The 19,632-nt window shown below is 41.1% G+C and overlaps 1 protein-coding gene across 1 annotated transcript; it reads left to right on the forward strand.

Annotated features, from left to right (window-relative positions):
- The first annotated feature begins 858 nt into the window (after nt 1-858).
- Nucleotides 859-2,736, forward strand: LOC145803878 (protein FAR1-RELATED SEQUENCE 5-like). The gene is made up of 2 exons (XM_082897261.1): nt 859-1,619; nt 2,280-2,736. Exons 1-2 carry the CDS (start codon nt 859-861, stop codon nt 2,734-2,736), a joined length of 1,218 nt encoding a protein of 405 aa, XP_082753387.1.
- The last annotated feature ends 16,896 nt before the right edge of the window (nt 2,737-19,632 follow it).

Here is a 19,632-nt window from a genome sequence, read left to right on the forward strand (position 1 = left end):
TTGGAGAAAAAATAAAAATAAGAACTTAACAATTCATCTCTATTTAAACTTGACTTAACATCAAGCCTATTCAACCTATCCTAGGCCGAGTATAATAGGCTTGATGTTAAATTAAGTTGATATTTTCTTATGGGTAATGTTTAAGTGTGCAACCCCCTTAAGGTTACACACCATATGCAATTCAATTGTTAGCTGTTAGATTACAATAATTGATCAAGACCATTGAATTGTTTAATCGTGAAAAAGTTGAAACCGGGGCAACCGGTTCATGCTTGTGTTTGTATTTGCATGATTGCATCCCACTCACTCTCTGTATTTCGTCTCTATCTCTCTCTGTGTAAGGTTGAGTCAGTGTAACCCTTGATTTCTATTAACAACGAGAAGCCCCTGCTGGGTTGGTTCCATTGACGAAGCTCTGTGGGGAACAGTATAACGGGCGATTTCCAACAACGGAACTACAAGGCTGTGTTGGTTCGATTGCTGAAGTGAAGCCATTCTCTCCAACTAGATATAAGGTATGGAGCTGTCTTCCTCTCTCTGTATCCCTCTCTGTCTCTCTGGCCTCTTCACTTCAGCTATTTTCTCTCAACTAAACCCCCATCTTAACTTCAACCGCTCTACGCTTCGCTCAAACGGAAACCCCTCAATTGGCAACTAACCTTTCTCTTTCTCAAGCGAGTGTTTGTGTTTGCACAAACAACTAAACCGTGTGAAAATGTCATGTTTGTGTTTGTGTTAACATTTTTCGGTCATCAAGTAATTGTTTGTACTAATGTCATGTGCAGTATGGCCCCAGCGGAAGTTAAAAGGGAAGGTGATGATTATGGCATTCCAAATGAAGCAGATGACATTCGTTTGATGAATGAAAGTCGGGTGGAACCTTATCATGGTTGCGAAGCAGGTCCGAGCAATGAAGAAGCAACCAACATAAACGTTGAAGATAGCGGAGCTGATGTGAAAAAAGAAATGGTTGAAGATGCTCGTCGCAATGACATGGTTGGTGATGTTGAACGTGTTATTCTGAAACAGAAATTTGATTCGGTCGAAGATGGAGAAGCTTTCTACAATGCGTATGCTAAAGCCAAGGGATTTAGTATACGAAAATCTAGATTTAACACAAATAAAGAGGGAAAGGTCATTAGTATGCTGTGGTTGTGTTCAAGAGAATGTCAGAGATTACCAAAATACTTGGACCGTGTTGCTGAGAAGAGTAGAGCTCCCAAGGCACTAACAAGAGTAGGTTGCAAAGCCCAATTTCGCATACGATACGATACAGATGCTGGTGAAGGGGGAAAGTATGTTGTGACTCACTTCGTCGCAGACCACAACCATGAATTGGCGAAACAACACAGTGTGATGTATTTGAGGTCACATCGCACTTTAAACAGCGCTGACAAAGCTCAAGCAATGGCTATACGCAACGTCGGTGTGAAGACTAGCCAAATCATAGACTATATGGTAAATCAATCTGGGTCTTATGAGAATGTTAGTTTCATCCGTACGGATCTGCACAACCATATTCAAGCCGAACGTAGAGTTGAAGTTGAGAATGGTGATGCTCAGGGTGCGTTGGTTTACCTATGTGCAAAACTTGATGTTGATACATGTTTTTTTTACAAGTATGATGTGTGTAACGATAACAAGTTACAAAATCTGTTCTAGGCAGATTCGAAATCGCGGGCCGGCTACACAAAGTTTGGTGATGTGTTGATATTTGACTCAACTTACAGAACCAATGCATACAAGAAACCTTTTGTCATTTTGGCTGGTGTGACTAGCCATTTTAGGACCACGATATTTGCATGTGTTTTGCTAGCTAATGAGACAAGTGAGACATACACATGGGTTTTGGAAACATTTATGGAGGCGATGGGCAATAAAGCACCTGTGTCCGTACTGACAGATGGGGAAAAGGCGATGCGAGAGGCAATCAGAAGAGTATTTCCAAACGCAAGACATCGATTATGTAATTGGCATCTTGGGAAAAATGTTGTTTCAAATGTTCACATAAGTGGCTTTGCACATGCTTTCAAGCAGTGCATGGACATGGAAACAGATGAGACAAAGTTTGAGCATGGCTAGACGACAATGGTTGAAAAATTTGGACTTCAAACCAACAGTGGGGTGTTAGAGACATATGAGAAGCGTCATATGTGGGCTAAGGAATATATGCGTAGACATTTCTTTGATGGGATGAAAAGCACTCAGCGCTCGGAGTGTATGAATGCTTATTTTAATCCCTTCCTCCAACACAAATTGAACCTATATAAATTTTTTAGGTACTATGATCGGGCTCTTGCAAGGATAAGGTATAACGAGGCTGAAGATGATGCTGAAACAAATAACACTTTTCTGGTATTGATTACTCCATTGCGAGATATAAAGAGATATGGAGCTGAGCTATTCACCCGAAATATATTTAGAATGTTCCGTGATGAAATTTTAGAAGAGGGAAAGTTGAATGTCAAGGACGTGTTCCCTTTGCCGGATGGTCAGAAATGCTACTATATTCATAAGTACAAATTGAAGGATAAATCATGGATAGTAACACACAGTCCAGCGAATACTGCAATGAGATGTTCTTGCATGAAGTTTAAGTCATTGGGGCTACCTTGCTGTCACATGATATGTGTTATGAAAGCCGAAAATTTAACGCGAATTCCCCCAACTTGTGTGTTGCATAGATGGACAAGGACTGCAAGCAAGGGGCCAGTAATGGCCTCAACCCTCAATTGATAGCACTACAACACATACGACCCGGTATGGGATATTGAGTTCTTTCTACAATGAAATGTGTTTCTATGTCTCGCAACCAACGGAAGGTTTCAAAGAGGCTAGGGATGCATGTCTTCCGATAACGAGCCGGATGAAGGAGTTATATGAGAGGAATCTGAATGATGGGAATGGAGACAAAGGGAAACATTCATTCCCTCGACAATTTGGAGTAGAAGATCCTGATGTTGTGAAGACAAAAGGGAACCCGGGACGGGCCTCGTCCAACTGTCGAAGACCAAGAAAATGTGAGAATTGCAAATGCATTGGGCACACAAAGCGAACGTGTCCCAAGGTTCGGTTTAGTCGAACAATGGGTAGTAACTCAGATGCAGATATAACCCATATAACTGACTGTGAGTACAATGCGGAGTCATTGCCCGTTCGCTGCAAAACTGGGTTGGTGGATCCAAGTACACCGCACATTAAGCAACGGCGACTATTTTTCAATGCTTCTCCTGATTCCAAGCAGCCTGTTGGCCAATACGTTAGTGTTGAAGCAGCAGTGTGCAAAAATGATTCGACTACAATTGATGAGGTGAATCAGGTAATTGTATAATTTGTATGATTTACTTATTCCCTTAATTTATTAGGTAGACAGTACTAGTTATTGAAAACACATGTAAATAATGTATGTAGTTTTCATTTTGCACGGATTGCTTTGCGTAACATGTAAATAATTGGTTACGTACAATGCTAGGAAATGGCACAACGTTACTTATGTATAAGGCCACGAGTTGTAAATTTCCCATATTGTTTAGAGTGATGTTGTCATTTGTGTTTGCAGTGACTTGTGATATTGAAAACTAATTGAAGGTAAGATATATATGGGTTGTCTGTGTATTGTTTTAGGTGGGAAATTGGCTTATGTCTTTCCAAGATTCCTATTGCGGGTTGCTTGTTTCTGTTCCATATTTGGTTGGATCTAACTGAAGGGTTTTTTGCAGTGTGGTTTATCAACTAACGATGTGTTTCGCTTCGTATTGATTTGTTATGACTTGTTTCCGTAAATTAGTATTATATTTCGAGTAAAATACAAATTTTGTCCATGTGGGTTTGCAAAATTACATATCAGCACATGCATTTTGTATATAATCCAAATGGCAGTTAATTTTGGGTGTTACTTGGAGAAAGTAACCCAACGAACTCGTTACTTTATCTCAATGCCGATTGCTATATGAATTACGAGTAACGAACAGGAGTTGTGAAATTATTTCATGTTAACTATAAAAGTGATGGGTTTATTGTTAGTAAAATTATAGTCGGCCTATATCGACAGCAACGAAGTAGTAATTTAAAGTTGACAAGTTAAAGAAGAAATCAAGCAATTGTGGTATTGGTTCGAATGCCTGAAAAGGATGAAGACTTCTTTCGATAAACTGATGGTAACAAAGTAGAAAGTAACAAAGTAGAAAGTAATAAAGTAGAAAGTAAGTTGTTGTGCTGTTGTGTTGTTTGTAACAAAGTAGAAAGTAGAAGGGAAAAAACTACTCAAAAGTTACAATGTAGAAAGTAAGTTGTTGTGTTGTTTTTCATGTCCTCTCTCTCTGCAAACATTCTGCCCTTTATAGCTATTATTTCCCACGACCCCATGATCTGCCGATTATGCAACTACTTCTGTGCAACTTTTGTAACTGCACGGTCATTTCTATGTCTTGAAACCACATAAAACCTTCACTTGTACCTGTCGAAGTGCATATAATTGAAGTTACCACCTGTGCCCAAGTCCTTTTAGCCTTTCCTCAACAGATACAGACTCCCAATTCGTTCATGTTTTCTCTTGGAGGCTGGCCACTAAATCCACGAGCACTGTCACTAACTGCTCCAGCGTGTAAGTCAGGTGGCATGCAAGATTCAATGTTAGTTGATAACCCTTGTCTTCAGGTGGACTTGTCACGTGTCCTCAATTGAATGGAGCAGCTGTTGGCAGGATGTGGGAAAAATAGGTGTAAAGAGGAATTTTTTAAAAATAACCAATCATAATTTAGCTGAAAATATGAGTGAACTTTTAAAAAAAAAAAAAAATAGTTTCCATTTTTTTGATTATAAACCCGAGATGTATATTTTGTTTTTGATATAAATAAGTTGTGTATTTTGGTTACGTAAAATGTAGGACAATAATTGTGTTTAAGTCATTACAATACAGAAAAAGGTTATTTCAAACATATTTTCAAGTTTACCGACATTGAATATATTTTCATTAAATTACAGGGAAAATTCAATATTTGCCAGAGTTTGATGATTCAAAGTCGGGCAGTAACAGTAAGTGGCCAAGGGTTGTGGTTCAGTGGCCTAGTTTGTAAGGATTGTGGTTGTGTTTAGTGGACATTATTCTGTCGATTTTTGTCTCATAATGATGAGGGACATGCCCCACAATGGTGAAAAGGAAGGTCGATAGGAAAGAGTCAATATTTGGCATAGTGGACTTGAAGATTCGAAGTCAAGGGGCAGTTACAGTGGCAGTTATGGTGTAGACGTGTGGGATCATGCAATGATGGGCCACAAAAACAGTATACGGATATCGAAACCAACGATCTCCCTTCTAGGATTTCCAAGTATACTAAACCTCCACTTTTATCTATCGATCCCCTTTTCTTATGTTTATTTCATGGCCACAAACTGTTTCAAGCTTCTGTCGACAGAGCAAGGCTCCTGCTTTGTCTCATGCTTTTCTCCTAAAAGTGTGCCCACTAACTCATAATGATGAGAGACATGGCCCACAATGGTGAAAAGGAAGGTCGACAGGGAAGAGTCAATATTTGGTAGAGGGGACTTGAAGATTCGAAGTCAGGGGGCAGTGACAGCGGCAATTATGGTGTAGACATGTGGAATCATGCAATGATAGACCACAAAAACAGTATATGGATATCGAAACCAACGATCTCCCTTCTAGGCTTTCCAAGTATACTAAATCTCCACTTCTATCTGTCAATCTCCCTTTTCTTATGTTTACTTCATGGCCACCAACTATTTGAAACTTCTGTCGACGGAGCAAAGCTTCTGTTTTGTCTCATGCTTCCTCCTGAAAGTGTGCCCACTAACTCCATGACTGGTGCTAAAAACTTCCCCCATCACTTTTAGGTGACCCACATGTAGAGAGCCTACTTTCAAGTGCTGGACATTCCTTCAGACTTGGCCACGTGTCCTTGATTAAGTGGACCATCTGTCGACAGAGACTGGCAAAACTTGGTGCAAACAATGGCCCCCTTGTTCAAGTTAAATATCATATGAATTAACCTTGCAGAAGTTATTGAGACCCCCTCCAAGCACCCCTCACCCCTCTGGCACACACACACACGTGGGGACTGGTGATTGCAGTGAGAAGGAAAAAAAAAAAAGAAATTTTTTTTTTAAAAAACTAGCCAATCAAAGAGAGAGGGGGTCATGGGGGTGGCCCCTTTGTGGGGGTCCTAGTCATATGATATTGAAGTTCAACAAGGGGGCCCAATAGCAAATTTCTTGATACGGGCCCAAAACAAACATACACTACAGCCCAATATAAGAGCATTTAAATATACTGGCCCCATCATAAGCTATAAAAGACCCACCTTTTCAACTTCAAACCACTTTATTTCCCTCTTATTCGAACTCTCAAGACTGTACTCATTGCCGTTCAAAACCAGAGCACCACAAAACCCTAAGCCATGGCGTCGAAAAAATCTCAACCATCTCCATCTAAGGAGAACAATGAAGACCTACTCCGCTTCCCAGACCCTATCAGAGCACATATCGCTCTTCTAAGATTTGGTGCAACCTTATTGCCCAGCACAAGCTCTGCCGCTAAGGCTACTCTAGGCCCTACCTTCACGTCTTACTTTCCAAACGAGCTAGCTCCATACTATCCCCTTGGTAATGGTGAGAACCTTCTTCTCAACCAACCTGGACTTAAGTGGACTAACTGGAATGTCAGCAAAAACCCACTCAGATTGTGGAGGTCACCAGACTCTGTTTGGCGAAGCTGGGCCAGGAGAATTGAAGGTCACGACGGTGAAGTATGGAAGCACCAGGGCATTAGTGAAGCAATTAAACTGTCGACTAAAAATTATGACATGGACAAAGGGCTGATTGCTGCTGCTGCATGCTTTTGGTCGCAATCTTGTAACTCCCTACTCCTCAATTTTGGTATGATTTCCCCTACCATCTTAGATGTAGCTCACTTGACTAGTCTCCAAATCTTGGGCAATCTAATTCATGCTCTCCTTGAGCCTCCAAAAGTGACCTTTACTTTAAACACTGACATGTGCTATACAGATTTTGCCAAAAAATACAAAGGCAAGCCTGGTTCCCCTGTCCAGGACAAAGAAAGAACTGTTTTTTACTTACTTTGGCTTTGTGAGTTTGTTTTTTGTGTCCCTGGGTACAAGATCACGAAGGAATACCTCCCCATTGCCTTGTGTATGCAAGATGGCCAACTTATGGCTTTAGCCCCTTATCTTCTTGCCACCCTTTACAAGGCCCTATTTTCCTTTGTCGACAATAAGATTTCTGGCAACTGTGGTGGCCCCTTCTGGCTCTTCCAGGCCTGATTGTATGCCTATTTCCCTGAGGCACGACCTCGACCAGCTAACACCTTGAAACCAGTTTTTCACTCGTATGCTGAGCAATTGCTCACTTATAACAGCCAACCCATCCTCACTTTCAGAAATCATCTTACCATGTTTTACAACCTTCCTTCGAAGAGACCTTCCAACTTGTACATGCCATTTCAAAACTTTGAATTCTCCTCCAGTCGACTTTGCTTCCTCTTCACAGACCCTTCTGATTTACACAATGACCAAGTCCAAGAATAAAATGAGACTTGGAGACACATTCTCACGTCTAGACATGTCTTTGTTGGCTGTTCCATATCCTCCAGCAAGATGTCCAACTGCAGTTTTGAGACATACTGTCCCAATCAATGGTCCAGGCAATTAGGTCTTTCCCAGGGTATCCCTTATCATTATTTCCACCCAACCATCCATGAGGAGATTGGGTCCAGAATCTACTTCAAAGATCCTAGGCAAGCTGAATCCATTCTGACAGAGAACACCAAAATTTTCCAAGATTTTGGCCCCTTCTTCTTCAAACTTGCTTCGGACTGCTCCGTTGCTTTTGACCATTGGTGGGGACTTATGACTGCCATTATTTTCTACAAGCCACTTGAAACCTGCCTTCACGATACTTGTCTTCATAATCAGGGCCCATATCCTCGCCTTCCAAGCTTAAGGCTACAGGTATCCTTCCTTCATATACTTCATATCCTTCATATCCCTGACTGTGTCATGCATTTTTGTTTTTTTTCTCTACAACACTAACTTGTTTGACCTTTGACAGTCAAAATTGGGCCTGTTGGTGAACCATTGGTTAGGGACCAACATAAAGGCAAGGCTCCAATAGATCGAACTACTCAGACAAACACCCCCTCAGTTCCGAAATTGATGGCAGACTCTTTCGCAGCCTCGCAGAGACAAGCACAGAGAGGAACTACCACTCGTACCCCTGCCGAGACAGAGGTCACGGCGAAGAAGAGAGAAGAGCCTTCCACTGGTCCTGCTCTAAGTATAGACCTAAGTGATGGGGATATCCCTCTCAGCCAAATGGTTGGCCAAACAACATCAAATCCTTCAGGCCAGCTCTACCAAGTATGTCTTCATTTCACATATTTACATCATCTCAATTTCCATTCACGCTCGACTGATCACTTATTTTTGTGCAGAGAAAAAGAAGGAGATTACTGCTTACTGCTGCTGATGATGAGGATCCTTCCACTTCTCCTCAACACATTCATGTAATTCCTAGTCCCATCAGCAATGTACCCAGAGAACCCACTGTACAACCAACTCCACCACCACCTGAAGCATCTCAACAAACTTCCTTACAACCTGCTTCACAGTCTTTGCCACAGCAATCTACACAATCTGCAGCACAACATCCTTCCACTTCTCCTCAATACATTGATCCAATTCCTAGTCCCATCACCATCACCAATGTACCCAGAGAACCCACTGTAGAACCAACTCCACCACCACCTGAAGCATCTCAACAAACTTCCTTACAACCTCCTTCACAGTCTTCACCACAGCAATCTACACAATCTGCATCACACAATCCTTCACGGCTAGAACCTCCTCCTATTGCTCTCAGAGATGTCACAGTTGGGGCTGTCCCGATGGAGGTTGATTACCTAGGGGGCACTGAGCTTGCTATTGTCCCTTCTGTCTTTAGCCCTCAACCATCACCATCCAACCCCTCTAATTCCCAAACTTCAAAAAAAGAATCAGAGAGGATTGATTTTGACATTTCAATTAACAGCCAATCCTCTCCAACAGATGACAATACAAATTCCCCTCAACCAGAAGTTCATAACAACCAAGGTAAATAGAAATACAAATATGACTGTTCGTTTGAAAAAAAACAAACTTCTCTTTAAGTAACTGGTATTGTTCTCCAATTTACAGGGATGGACATTATACGCGACGCATCTCGACAACCAATGTCTGAGAAAGAACTTGAAGGTCCTCATGACTTTTCCCTGTTAGCAGAATCAGAAAAAGAGCCTGAAGGCGCTGATGCTACCATTTCATCAGTACCCGAGACAACTCCTCCTGCTGCCACAACCATAGCCGAACAAGGCCAACCGTCTGCGCGCACGTTATCAGGACATGTACTACCATTTCCAACCTCATCCTATTTAATCTTTATTACTTGCAAGCATATATTCTCACCAAACTATTAATGTTCACAGGCCATCGTTCCATGTCAGGATATTTGGGCCGAACTTTCTATTCTTCAACAACATCTAGACGAAATATCCCCATTGCCTCAAAGGCTACATCTCTTTCATGCTGAAACTCAACAAACCTTAACCACCTTCATCAACCTCATTAACACCCCAGTTGAAGAAATCATTCTCTACAAATCTGATGAAACCTTGGCCTGTCTTTCTGTTGTTCTAAACCTCTCCCTTAATCTTTTCAACCCCATTCAACTAAAGTAATTGGCCAAGATCATCGCGGAATGGCCAACCCTTTCAGAGATGGTTTAGACTTGCTCGAAGGATATTCAAACCAAAAAAGATTTCCTAAACGAAGCCCACACCATATCTACTTCACTCAAACTCAGCCAGCAAACCTATGCAGCCATTCTTCAACAACACTCAGCACTTGAACTTGAGGAAACCAAACTCATGGCAGAACTTGCCTCTGTCCGACAAAGAAAGGCTCATCTGCAGCAGCAACATGACCAGCTTAATCAAGAAGCAAGGATGATGCTCTCCCAAATTAGACATCGTTCTGCATCAATTCAGACAACAAAAGCTGAGTTGGACTAAGCCCAAGCCATGCTGGTAGATGCTCAATCAGAATGGGGTGTTCTAGCCATTCTCTTCCCCAAATCCTAGGCTAGTTTATATATGTATTCTTTTGTATTGCACAGCTAGGAATGATTTGAAAAGCTAGGAATGATCGCCTTTTTAATGATAAGATTGTTGATGGGCCTGAATTGACTGAGATGGTGAAAGTGAAGGTTGCACTTTGGTGTAAGCAAAGTTATAGAGGCCTACAGTATTCAGTGGAGGACATTGTCAATAATCTGGATAGGACCAAAGTCTGATTGAGGGGGTGGTGTTTGGTGTTTTTTGCTGCAAGGGTGCAGGATTTTGGTCAATATGTGGTATGCTGATGGAAGCAAAGGGAAGTGGGTGTATACTTGGTATTAGCAGATCTTCTTGGTGGCTAATTTTTCTCTGTTGTGCTTCAATTTTGCTATGCTTTGCCTTATTTTTGGGTTGTTGCTCTGCCTTAGGTTATGGGGTCAAGCATGCTCATTTCTGGTTGCTGTTCTGCTGTGCTTCAACTCTGTTCTGCTATATATGTACTCTGTTGCTGCTATATGGGATCAACGAATATGCATAAGTCTGATGCTGCATATTGGCCTTTTTGCAATTGTTGGAATGATATTTTGGTGTGCTGTATTGGAGGTCTGCTGCTGGATTGGGGAAAATTATTGGAGGTCTGCTGCTGGCCTTGTTGTAATTGTTGGTCTGCTGCTGTAGTTATTTTTTAGTTTTGGAGGTTGAAGGATCAGGCTCAAGTCTGAATGGTGGCTGCTGCTGTGAGGTTTGGATCAAGTCTAATGGATCAGGCTCCTAGCTGGTGTCTGCTGTGATCTGTGTGAATTCAGACTCAAATAGGGTGATACTTGGTAGTGTGATGCAGCAGTATGTTTTTAGGTGATTTCCTAGTTTGGTTATATCCATTCAGTGCAGATATGCAGGATCTGGGTTGTGTAGCTTGAGTTGTAGAGCTGCAGTGCATGTATGGTATGAAGTTTGTTCATGCTGCTTTGGAGTTTCATCTAGTTGCCCTGTTTTGCGTTTTTGTGAGGATGGGCTTAGAGTTACATTCTTATTGTTTTCTTTCTGGTTTTGTATCTCTTCATTGGTCTCTCACCAACAAGGAGGTTGGACCTTTTTTAGCTCCAAGCTCCTATTCATTGATGTATCATTCACACCTTGTATGTGCTTTTTCATGAATAAAGTTTTTTCTTTTGGCGATCAAAACAAAAAATGAATATCTATACTCTGTTTTTTAATGGTCTGTTGTATGGTTTTTTTATTTTTTGTGCAATTTTTCTCCATTTGTGCATTGTTATGAAGTAATCAACTCCCCTTCAAAGTTTCCCACATGGTTGGATAATACTTCTTCACATATCTTCCACTTATATATCTCTTATGTGGTTGCCCTTCCAAGGATTCGTTTATGTAAAGGATGTTATACTTCTTCACACTAGTATGTCTGTCATGTACAGATGTTTAGTAGTTTTGATTTAGTATCAAAGTCTGCATGTTTAGTGTGTAAAGTCAATCAGTCAAATATTTCTGAAAATATGTCATCTACAATACACAACTGACATAAACAACCATGTAGTATGCAACATGATATTGTTTGCTGTTTAAAATTTGTGGCACGTTTGCAGTTAAAAATTTGTACTTGTTTGTGCCTGTTCACACGTGGATCAACCACAACATGACACGTGCGAAAGTCAGCATCAGAGTCCATCAGTTACACATATGAAAAGGGGTTTAGTTTAACTGCACGTGAGGGCCCACATGGTGCAGCAGTTACGAGGATATTGCATGGACTAACTGGGTGAATTGCAGAAACGGTCATTGGCAGAATACAGAGGTTGACTTGAAGATGTAAAGTCGACAATGTGCAGGGACAATTGGAAACATAATAGTAAGATGGGTCGACAGGAGAATTACAGCAGTTTGTTTACCACATGAATTCCTCTGGATAGGTGGACCCCTGTTGGTGCATTATAGTCACTGCTATTTGTTTGTTCTATGGGATTTTTTTTGCTTTGTTTTGGACAAAATTATGGCATTCAAAAAAATCAAACAAACATAATTGATGTGGTAAAAGCGAACAAACATTACTACTTTCAACTTACATTGTTTGTTAGGCACATATCACATTCCATTGGACAAACATTACTATATTTATTTGGGCAAATATCACATTGCATTGTTTGTTCTGTACCCATAACATTGGAATTATGTGTATCACATTACGTACAGGCCACGATAAAAACAAACAAACATTACTACTTTCCCTCGTTTGCTCCTGTCCCAAACATTGGAATTATGTGTACAATCAATACGCGTGGGAAATTAGTATTATCACAGCTGCGACCTAAAAAGTTGTCACGACAAGCTGATGCAGTAATCCAGTTGTGGTTGGGCATGGAAATTACCGTCGTACTGGCAGGCCGTGATAAAATCGCTGCCCTATTTGTTGTAATTGCAATCAATTACATACACAAAGGATACTCGCCCATCTTTGAATTATTCACATCCATAACGAAGTCAAGCACCAACTTCCGACGCACAGAATGATGAAACTATGTAGAGAAAGCGAATAACACAAATCAGGTACAGTTACAGCGGTAGGAAATAAACGGATTTATTTCGCAATTGGAAATGAAGCGGTAGAATGTACCTTGTGTGGACCGTTGGGCATATCAGGCCGCTGCATGTACTTGATCACAAACATCCCACAGTCGAAAGTGCTGCAAATGAAATGTAACATTCAGTTTCTCGTAAATATAAGCAGGTTCGTCAAAAGAGTGATTCAGGAGTGAAGTCAACGTGACGCAGGGTTTGTGGATTACTCGTCCAGCTATTGTAATGGCCTTTTTTCTAACATGCGGACGTCAAAGGTACGCGTGTCTACAACATATTCATTTCCAAACTGTAGTTGCAGTAAGGCATGCATTGTTTGAACCTGTTACAGAATGAGACAGTTAGTTTATGTGAAGGATGTGACAGTGTCGACGTAGATTTGTGAAATTCAGCACGACATACCAACATTTTTGCCGCATTCAGCTTGTTGGTGTCCAGTGTGGCGGATGCCAACGAGTCAAATAGGTACGCCACACCCTCTACCATATCTATTTTTAGGCACAACCAATGTACTCCTCTATAATTGAAAGGCATGTAAATCTACACATAAACATAAGTGAAGACATTGTTTAGAGGGCATGCGAACATGTACGCATTTTTATATTTACATTGACATTCATGTAAATGGGATCGACATTCATATTACCAACGTTTATATTAAATCTACTCGCTTCAATGGGATGGACATTCATATTACCTTTTGACATGCATCAAGCACCCCAGTATATCTGTCATGTCCAAAATATGATTTGACGATATTTTCGTGGTTCAGAGGTTGAGTTTTTTGATTTAGTATCAAAGTCTGCATGTTTGGTGTGTAAAGTTCAGTCAGCCAAAGTTTTCTGAAAATATGTCTTCTACAATACACAACCGACCTAAAACACTTACTTACCGACAGATATACTGGAAAGAGCCACGCAGTATGTGTAGACGTCCCCGAACGTCCCGGGAGGGAAATCCCGATTTGTTTATTTGGGCTTACTACAGTTCGGACTCAAATTGTCACGGTTCTTAATCTGAACCAAAGAGTCCAAATTCGGCAAATCGTTTTAGAAAATAGATTTTTGTAAAGAAGTGCCAAACATAGACTGTTTTGCCAGATACAGAGTCGCCATCTAAATATTTTATTTTGGGGGAATTTAGGAAACACTGACTCGTTTGCCTAAGGCCACGTGTCCGTCATCACCAGAGTTGCCTCGGCTCGGGAACTTGGGTACGATTGGGGAAGGTCAGCTATGAGCACCCCCTCTCGCCCAATCTGAAGATTGGCCTCTAGTAACCATGATATCTTGTTTTGAAAACATTATGCGCTGTTATTCCGATTATTAGCCTAGATTTCCTATGTGATGCGCACAACATAACAAGTATAGACTGAGCCACCTGAATTGGGACAAAGCATTTCATGTTTGTTTTGAAAACGGTTTGCTAGTCGCAAGTAGGCTAAAATGCAGGTTTTGCCACCCTCAAGTGGGCTTAGAAAAGATGGTTTTGCCACTGTCTAGTGGGCTTAAAACTCATAGTCAATGCATTATTCCAATTCAGATAACCCAACCTTCACCCACAGGCATTCAGGCAAATATATCACATAAGCGTATAGCCTTATGGTAAGCATGCTAATATGGAAACACTCACACGCATGCAAGATGCTAAAGCATAAGAACTTACCTAGTACTCCAAGCCAAAATAGAAACTAGTTAGTAATCAAATGCATGATCCTAGTTCATGTTAAGATGGCTAATGCAACACATACAGAATGTAACTATAATAGGCTCGGCTAATCTAAGAATGACATATGAAATGCGACAACTCGATACATGTATTCAAGTTGGAATGAAAATACTATGCAGCGAGCCCGGTACGTGCAAGACTGATGAATGATGCACGCATGCATAGCATAAGGTATGCTAAATTAAACATGCCCTAAACTAACCATCGAAAGCTAGTAAATAAAAGGGAAGAAAGACGTGGGGTTGGAAGACATACACACACTCACGCACACTTAATACACAATTGCCCTCACCCGGAGGGTCTGAATAAATAATACAGATTTAACTAATTAACTAGCTGACTAACTAATTAATCAACAAATTAATTACAAAAAGAAGGTGGCCGCAGCCCCGCCTCGGAATGATTGGATGATGCATGCTCGATTTGCCGCGCCCGGAAACCCGGTACCATACCACCGTTACCTCTGTTTACACTGCCTTGCTCTTCTGAAAGATATGAAAGTTTCCAGAACTGCTTTGAACTTCCTCCTCAATGTTTTGGATTTCCACCGGCCAGAACAAAATTCCACCGGCCATGGGAATGGGATTATCGGCCAAATCTTGTCTCATCGGCTGGACAATGATGGCCAGTTGGCATAAAAAGTGGTCGATCGGCCATATCTATCTGCAGAGCCCTGTTTTGACAGCAGCAGAGGACAGACAGTGCATGGTATGGAATTTTTCAAAGCAATGTGTGCATGGCCACTCTCCCAATCATGCTATAGACTCAAGGGAGTATGGCCCTCGGTACCTGGGCCACCGATCACGTACTTCGATGCATGGTGGCCAAACGCACCAAGTTTGCAACTCAATGTAAATGCATGCAACAAAACAAATGAGTGCTAACGCCCTATCATGTTGAGATCAAGGGAATCGGCGACCGAAGAGTGAGACGTGTTTCGTCACTTTAAGTACGAACACACCTCATTCCTCATGCTCGGTTTGACACCCCAAACCAAGCAAAAATGCAATGCATGTGTGAGATGTGACTCAAGTATGCACATGAGGCTAAAGTACCAAAACATGCCAAATGTAATGTGACCTATAATGCAAGTATGCAATGTGCCAAACATGCGATGCAAACATGATGTGCAACTAGCTAAGCAATAATGCAAACATGCAAAGATGATATAATGCAAACATGAGACCAAAGTAATGCAACGTGTCAAAACATGCAATGGTGGACTTAAACAAAAATGGGAGGCCTCAGGCATGCCCCAAAACAGTGGCCATAGATGATGCATAAGGACACAAATCATGCATGCAAGCATGCATATACCAAGGCCTATCACCTAAGCATGGAAGGGGCAACTTTCAAGGACACTTAAAGGTGATAAATATGGACATTAAACACTCATGTTAAACTCTGAAAAGCATGCGAAGAATGATGCCAAAACATGCTAGGAAATGGATGCGAGATGGAAGGCATTCAAGGCCACAAAAGAGGGCATTACTCAACACCTACCCTAAGCAAACATGGCATGGATTTTTCAAGGCAAAACAGAATTTTATCATGCACAAATGAGCCCCAAAACCCACTGATATGGCAACCCAAAGCCTCAAACACATAGGCATGCACAATGCTTCATTTCAAAGCACAAAAGGATACCTCTTCAAGGCATGGAAGGAATGATGAATGCAAGCATACAAGCATGGATTATGGACTGAAATATGATCTCCAATGATGCCAAATCATGAGAATAAGCTAAGCCAAGCATGCTAGTGATCCACACACTCAAGGCTTGCAAGCCAAAATACAAAGAGGCTATACCAAACATGGCAAACATGATCAAATCAGTACCCAACAGACCTCAAGCATGATGAAATATGACCAAAAGCTTCATGAAGTCAAGCTAGAACATACAAGCATGGAGGCCTAAATGCATGGTACCCTTCTAGGCAAAATGGAGAAATGCAAGGCAAGTACATTGTGCATGCAAGGGGCCATAAATCCGACCAAAGACAGAGATATAATACGACCATATAACACCCAAAAACCTTTGAAATGGAGCCAAAAACAACTAAGCATGCATGCTACCCTTGTGAGCCAAAAACATGAACAAATGAGACACAAAGGGAGAGGGGTGTCCCTCCCCTATGCAAGACCTCAAATCCTCTTTTTTACCACTGAAAATCCTCTGGATTTCAGTGGTGAGAAGGCCAATGCACAAAGGTATTCAAAGCTTAACAAGGAGAGCACAAAAAGGGCCAAACAAGGCCTAAGAGGGAGAGGTCGACCCCCAACACCAAAATGACCTTAATGAAATGTCTTAAACACAAAAAAAAAAAAAACTTTTATATGTTATACACAAAGCTCAAAACAGCATGCAAAGGGGGTTAAAAGCTAGTGCAAGATTGGGAAAAATAAAGCAATAGAGTTACCCTTGAAGAACACTTTAAGAACAGCAAGTCCAGCTGCCTTCTTCTGATCAAAACCAGCTCAAAACTTCAAGAACGAACCCTCAACACCTCCAAAGTCGAAGTATGGTGTAATGCTAGGTGACTTAGTGCAAAACTAAGAACAAAACACACTTTTTGGCTCTCTACCACACACAAATGAAGAGATAGAGGGAGATATAAAGAGAGAAGGTGTATATATCAGATATATATGTATTAGGTCTGGTTTTGTTGAACCCCCTTGTAGACGTCCCCGAACGCCCTGGGAGGATGAGTCCCGTTCTGTTTATATTGGGTTCACTACAGTTCAGGACTCTCAAATTGTCACGGTTCTTAATCTGAACCAAAGAGTCCAAATCCGGCAAATCGTTTTGAAAAATAGATTTTTAGAAAAGAAGTGCCAAACATGGACTGCTTTTCCAGATACAGAGTCGCCACCTAAATATTTTATTTTGGAAAATTTAGGAAACCTTGACTCGGTGCCAAAGGCCATGTGTCCGTCATCACCAAAGTTGCCTCGGCTCGGGAACTTGGGTACGATTGGGGAAGGTCATCTATGAGCACCCCCTCTCGCCCGATCAAAGATCGGGCTCTACTAACCGTGATATCTTGTTTTGAAAGCATTATGTGTTCCTATTCCGGTTATTAGCCTAGAATTACTATGTTATGCGCACAGCAAACACGTATAGACCAAATCGCCTAATTTGGAACAAAACATTGCATGCTTGTTTTGAAAATGGTTTGCTATTCGTAAGTACGCTAAAATGCAGGTTTTGCCACCCTCAGGTGGGCTTAGAAAACATGGTTTGCCACTATCTAGTGGGCTTAAAACTCACAGTTTTAATGCATTATTCAAATTTAGGTAATTTAACCTCCATCCACAGGCATTCAAGCAGTTATATCACATAAGCAAATAGCCTCATGGTAAGCATGCTATCATGGTAACACTCACACGCATGCAAAGATGCTAAAGCATAAGAACTTACCGAGTACTCCGAGCCAAAACGAAAACTAGTTAGTAATCACATGCATGATCCTAATTCATGTTAAGATGGCTAATGCAACACATGCGAAATGCAACTAAGATAGGCTCGGCTAATCTACAATGACATGTGAAATGCTACAATTAGCACGTATTCAATTTGGATTTGAAATACAAATGCAGTTAGAATGATGGGCCGAGCCTGGTGTATGCAAGGCTGATGAATGATGCACGCATACATAGCATAAGGTATGCTAAATTAAACGTGCCCTAATACTAACCATCAAAAGCAGATAAGTAAAAGGGAGAAAGAAGTGGGGGTTGAAAGACATACACACATGCATCCACACTTATTACAAATTCGCCCTCGCTCGGAGGGACCAAAAGAATAATACAGATTTAACTAACCTACAAGCTAATTAAATATTACAGACCACCCAATTAATTAAAAAATCAATTAAGTAAAGAAAGCGATAAAACGCCTCGGGAAGAGGGTCCAATGCATGCGTGCTCGGATTTGCTCGAAAATCCGTTGCCATGCACAAGTTGCCTCTGTTTTCCCTGCTCTGCTCCTCTGAAAATTGCAAAAGTCCCAGGGAGCACTCTATGGACATTGTGGAACACCACCGGCTAAGACAAATGGTCATCGACCATGGCAGGATGGTCCTCGACCATTGATTGAGCTCTCGGCCACAAACTTTTGGTCGGTCGGCACTTTATGTAGTCGACCGGCCATCTTTGTCTGCAGAAACCTGTTTTGACAGCAATAGAGGGCAAAACATGGCATGGCAATGCATTTCAAGCAATGTTTGCACTAACCACACTCATTATCATATTCATGACTCAAAGGAGCATGGTACTTGATTCTCGGACCACCAATCGCATATTTCAATGCGTGATGGCCCAAGGAACCAAGTTGTGCATTTTGATTTCAAATGTAATACAAACTAAACAAACAAATGAGGCCTAACTTCTATCATACTCAATTCAAGAGACAAGGCATGCATGTCAAATACAACCTAAGCATGCACTCTAAACATGCAACATGAGCATGCAAATGAACATGCAAGGATGCAACTAACAAGCATGCAAAGTGTAATGTCAACATGCACACATGCAAGGCATATAACATGTTAGACAACTTAGCAAGAAATGCATGCCAAACGCTACACTATTCAAGCATGCAACAACATGTCATGAACCAAGTATCTAAACATACAATCATGCATGCAAACATGGTTCGACACTTAAGCACATGAAATAGAGGTGCCAAACCAACTAATTAAAGCAAGCAAAGCCAAAACTCAAGGCAAGCCAAAGATGTATTGAACTACACTTAGCAAAATCAAATATGACATGATTTGAACAACCAAAATCAGAGTCTTAGCATGTTAAAACAAAGCCAAAAACACATCTAGATGGCATCTAAATGGTCTAAACATGCAAGCATACAAAAGAGACCAAATATGGAGCATAAGATGACAACCTTATAAAGCATTAAAGGGACATCAAATGCAAGCATACAAGCATGCCACGAGGATTGAAATGATACTATAAGTGGTTCTAAGCCACTGAAATGATGCAAGGATAGCATGCTAGAGGGTCCAATACTTAAGGCCTATAAGAGGGATTACATGGTAGCTATACAAAGCAAATCATGGATGACCCAAACAACCAAAAACAGTCCTCAAGCACACTAAAACATGCATAAAAGCTTCACAAAGCTAGGCCAAAACAAGTAAGCATAGTGGTCTAAATGCTAGATACATGTT

Source organism: Camellia sinensis, chromosome 12 (genome assembly GCF_055761805.1).
Source record: "Camellia sinensis isolate YWXY chromosome 12, ASM5576180v1, whole genome shotgun sequence".
Taxonomy (NCBI): Eukaryota; Viridiplantae; Streptophyta; class Magnoliopsida; order Ericales; family Theaceae; genus Camellia; species Camellia sinensis.

Excerpts from the sequence above, each read along its gene's own strand:
- LOC145803878 (XM_082897261.1), top strand. The coding sequence starts at position 859 with ATGAATGAAAGTCGGGTGGAACCTTATCATGGTTGCGAAGCAGGTCCG. Across the intron at positions 1,620-2,279 it reads GATACATGTTTTTTTTACAA|GTACTATGATCGGGCTCTTG; the intron begins GTATGATGTGTG and ends TAAATTTTTTAG.